Below are 5,112 nucleotides of genomic sequence, written 5' to 3'. Positions count from 1 at the left end.
ACGCATGCACACACTTACCCACGCACGCACACGCGCACTTACCCACGCACGCACATGCGCACATAACCACGCACGCATGCACACACTTACCCACGCACGCACACGCGCACTTACCCACGCACGCACATGCGCACATAACCACGCACGCATGCACACACTTACCCACGCACGCACACGCGCACTTACCCATGCACGTACACACGCGCTTACCCACGCACGCCCACGTGCACTTACTCATGCACGCACACACGCGCTTACCCACGCACGCTCACGCTCACTTACCCACGCACGCACACGCGCACATTGCCACGAACGTCCAGGTTTCGAATATTCCAACACAAATGTTGCATGAATCGCCATCCCGATTCACACACGAATGACTAAAAGCCGTAAAGACGTTTCATAAAAGCAACCTTTTAACCTTTACGTTTTCTATCTACCGGATGTGTGCGTCAGCGCACGCGTGTGCGTGTCCCGATTAAAAAGACAAAAACAGTCGAATCTCTAGCATAAAAATTTGCATCGACTATCAAACTAGTAAAACCCGGAACGTGTCGCCTAATGGAGATTTCGTTATATAACCATCGTGTACTTTCTATAATACTATTGACTACTGTTTGCACTTGACACGCGGAAGATGACAGTCAGAGCCCTCTCTAGGGAATAATAACGAACTATCAATTTATAAGCTTTCTACCACGCAGCGAACACAGCGTTAATTTACTTCATGCGCAATTAGTGCGGTCGAAAATTAGCGAGGAACTCTTATGGTGTTACCGTTTCTGCAGCAGCATCCGCACATGCATGCATGAGCGGAGAAATAAAGTTCGCAGTTGTTCACGAGTTAAACAACGTGAGCCGTAATTCGATGTGTGTGTGGCGCGTAATATAAGAGTGATCAATGCCTTTACCACGATTATATTTCCGTCCGATTGCACATTAAAAACATTTTCCGATTTTCAACATTTACGATTTTTGATATAATCATAATTAATGATGACGCCAGCGCTGACAGAGCGAGCCAAGGTCGACGAAATGTCGGCGCTGCAAGTTTTCACGATGAAGCTGTATCAGCTGCCGATTTAGATCTCATCTTATGCCGCTGAAATTAACTGCACGCACGCAGGCGTGTACGCACGCACGCACGTATGTACGCGTGTACGCACACATGTAGGTACGCGTGTACGCACGTATGTATGCACGTACGCACGCACGCACGTATGTACGCGTGTATGCCCGCCCGTATGTACGCGTGTACGCACACACGTAGGTACGCGTATACACCTGTACGCACGCACGCATGTACGTGTACGCACGCACGTATGTACGCGTGTAAGCACGCACGTATGTACGCGTGTACGCACGCACGTATGTACGCGTGTATGCACGCACGTATGTACGCGTGTACGCACGCACGTATGTACGCGTGTATGCACGCACGTATGTACGCGTGTACGCACGCACGTATGTACGCGTGTACGCACACATGTAGGTACGCGTGTACACCTGTACGCACGCACACATATACGTGTGTACGCACGCACGTATGTACGCGTGTGCGCACGCACGTATGTACGCGTGTACGCACGCACGCATATACGCGTGTACGCACGCGCGTATGTACGCGTGTACGCACGCACGTACGTACCCGTGTACGCACACACGTACGCACGCACGTATGTACGCGTGTACGCACGCACGTATGTACGCGTGTACGCACGCACGTATGTACGCGTGTACGCACGCACGTACGTACGCGTGTACGCACGCGCGTACGTACGCGTGTACGCACACACGTATGTACGCGTGTACGCACGCGCGCACACCGCCGCATTACTACCAGCACATACACACGAGCACGCGCACGTGCAATTTCGTCGTACGTTTTCTCATATACGAGCGCAAACGGTGGCAGATGTCCACGTTCGCATACACGCTACGCTCTCTCTCCCTCTACCTTCTAAAACACGAGATTGACAAACATACGCTATCGTCTTGCCTTGCTCTCTCGCTCCACAGAGCTCTCCCTCTACCTTCTAAAATAGGAGAGTGGAAAACGGATAGTGGCGAGATGATTGTCACGTACGTACGCTAGCTACGTAGCTATAAGCAGCAGCTTCTCGGCAATACAAAACAAGAAGCCGAAAAATATACACTTTGTATATGTAATATATTTGTACATATACGTATATATATACACACGCGCACGAACAGAGATACAATCGAGAGTAAATAATGGAACTTCCAGATAAAATCCAGTCGCATACATTATATCAAGAGCTAATACATACCATAATAATAAGGTATTTATTATCTCTTGTTTATAATAATACGTCAACCTGACTTCGACGTGTCTCTTTTACTGTCTCTAGTAACAAATGGAAGACATCGTTTTCAATCAATCGCTAACGCATTTTCAGTCTAGTCGGTTGTAAAGCCATAGAGCCACATGCGCAAAGTAATAACTGCCCAAAAGACACACTGCACACCTGCTCAAGATTGTCCCAACGGCGTCTAAACTAGCGCTAACAATTACTGTACTCTGCCATTCGGTAATCTCTGCATATATGCTGCCACCTGTCGGCGAAATTCTCAAATTAAGTAGCGCAAGATCAAGACTACTTTATACGAACATGAGCGAATAAACAATTGTTTTTATTCACACCTGATATTTGGTGACTCAGGTAAGGTTAGTGAACGGTTATAGATTATCATACAACTATGCACTTACCGCTCGCCCACGCGCATGCACAACGGTTTCCGAGTAAATCCGCAATCAACTATAATTTGCCCCTTCGGGATTCAACATCATGCAACTACGCGTGTATTCAGACAGAAAGAACACATAGACAGCGCCCACGATGCTACTCGGGGGCTGTTGTTAACGAAACCCTGCTCAAGTTCTACCTCCACACACACACACACACCCATACGCACGCCACCGCACGCAACTCCACGCACGCACGCCAGCACATATATAATATATATAGGTATATATATATATATACTATATAATATATAATGTATATAATATATATTATTATACTTATATACACAACACACATATAGGCAACAGGTCTAGCTCTAGGCCGTGTGTTCTCATAACACAGCGGCCATTGTGAGAACAAACCAGTACTTCAATAACGCAGCGACGTGTTACGTTAGCACTACCAGCCATACAGCTACATGTACATGATACGAGCTACGACCACGCGTAGCACAAGCATCCGCCAAAGTTCTATAATAATATAAGCAACGACTTCGAACTATACACGCTCGTAGTTTAGCCGCAAACCTGCCTGCGCATACAACCACCGTAAAGTTCATAGGTTCAGTTATACATGTTACGTTTAAAGCCATCTACCGAGACCGTGTCATCTCCCCCCCGCCCCCCCTATACTACACGCACAGCATGCTGAAATACTATACATACACAGCGTATAGTGTTAAGCAACCGTCAACAGTACGTATAATAAGAGTACCGATGCGCACCTACGGAGTTGTAGAGATCCAGCGACGCTTTCTCCGACTAGTCAGTATGGCATATAGTCTACTAGCCACCCCATGTGTCTTCATTGCAACTAGAAATGCTCGAGGTGACGTATAAGCGTCTTATTTGACAATGGCAACTATACAGCGTCATAAAGACTCAGAAACTGCCGCGATGCCTAATTTGCCAATTGTAGCCATTTTGCCATAATCGGCTACATTGAGCCATCATTATTAGCGTCAAATCACAAATCAAATATCTTTCGCTTAGTAATTTTGCCACATAGAGACTTCATTCGTGATGTTGTCCTTAGACCCATGTTTCAGACACTAAGCAATTGATCTGACATGGATTCAAACCCCTACCATCACTTCGACTGCCAGAAATCAATATGCGCTGCCATGCCATAATTGAGGTAAAACCGTAAATCACCATACTCAGGCAACGTTGGAGAAGATACAGACCTTTTTTGATGTTCGTAGACCCGATGTTCTAACACCAAGGCATTCCATCGTCTAGTAGGACTTATATATTTAACAGCTAAGTTGATTTTAGTATATGAAAATCCTTAAATATTACGATGCAAGGCTAGATCGATGAATACATAGATGAAACACCCAACACCATCAAGACTACATCACTATTCGCCTTCGTCTTGCATTGTTTGTGATCATTCTCTCCAGTCTCCAGATCATCTTCTCCTTCCTTCTGCTCTTCTATATCCTTCTTCAGCATCATCTCGTTGCTGTCAGTGAGTATACAACACTCATTTCCTCCTTCACACACAACAGTACAGGTACATGACAATTCCATTGCTGCGACAACCACACTTCTGCTGCGGGCGATTCCCCTCTGCTCGGCCCAGCTGCAGCTGAATGAGCTCCATGAGGTTTTTTAGGTGCGGTAGCGGTTCTTTGTACAGCACTGCGCCGACCACTTCATCATTTACAGTAAACTTCCCATCCATAGTTAGGATTTGCGACAGCAGGAGCGGTCAGCCTTGTCTGCCAGCCTTCCATAGCATCATTTGGAGATGCTGCTCTCCATATGCAATCCAGGCTTGATGTCTCGTTGTGAACGCGGACTTCACGGATGCGAGCGATTTCTTTCGCTTGCATAAAATCTCGTACCTTGCAAAGCATTCATTGACGTGCCTTTTTTTCTGGCCATATGAATGAGAAGAAGGCTTGCCTCAGGTTGCCATCAGAGTCACCTGTCAAGCTGACGTCGTCCGCTCAAAGAACTGCAGTCTAGTCCAGCAATATACAGTCTGCGTGAGCCACTTTCAGGCGCGACACTTTCCCTTTTCCATTAGCGATAGCGACACAGCTGTCACAGCCTGCAGAGTGCCGTGCATTCCAATATTCCCTTGCATTTCTGCCCCGGAGCCTTGTGACAGTGGATTTTGATGTCAAGCACGGCATCCAACCCACTTCTCCATCTGCAACGATGCATGAGTACGCCATCCTTCCAGCGACGCATGTACACGAGCAGCACGAATTACATTCTGTGTCATCACTAAGGATGCCGCCACAGTCGAGCCTCCGGCCGATGCAGCAGCGAAGCATGCTAGCTGATGAGAGATATGCTCTGCTTCAGGTCATGATGCCACATATACTGGC

The 5,112-nt window shown here is 47.2% G+C and overlaps 1 protein-coding gene across 1 annotated transcript in view; it reads right to left on the bottom strand.

Moving 5' to 3' along the window:
• LOC106805566 (hemicentin-1-like) overlaps positions 1-4,228 on the bottom strand; it is a 137,935-nt gene extending 133,707 nt beyond the window's left edge. Inside the window, exon 1 of the mRNA XM_014807217.1 lies at positions 4,127-4,228. Within this exon, the coding sequence (XP_014662703.1) occupies positions 4,127-4,228 (102 nt within the window). The remainder of the gene's footprint in view (positions 1-4,126) is intronic.
• Between the last annotated feature and the right edge of the window lie 884 nt (positions 4,229-5,112).

This window comes from Priapulus caudatus, unplaced genomic scaffold, assembly GCF_000485595.1.
Source record: "Priapulus caudatus unplaced genomic scaffold, Priapulus_caudatus-5.0.1 Scaffold118, whole genome shotgun sequence".
In the NCBI taxonomy this organism is placed as follows: domain Eukaryota; kingdom Metazoa; phylum Priapulida; class Priapulimorpha; order Priapulimorphida; family Priapulidae; genus Priapulus; species Priapulus caudatus.
This window is presented reverse-complemented; position numbering and strand designations above follow the sequence as displayed.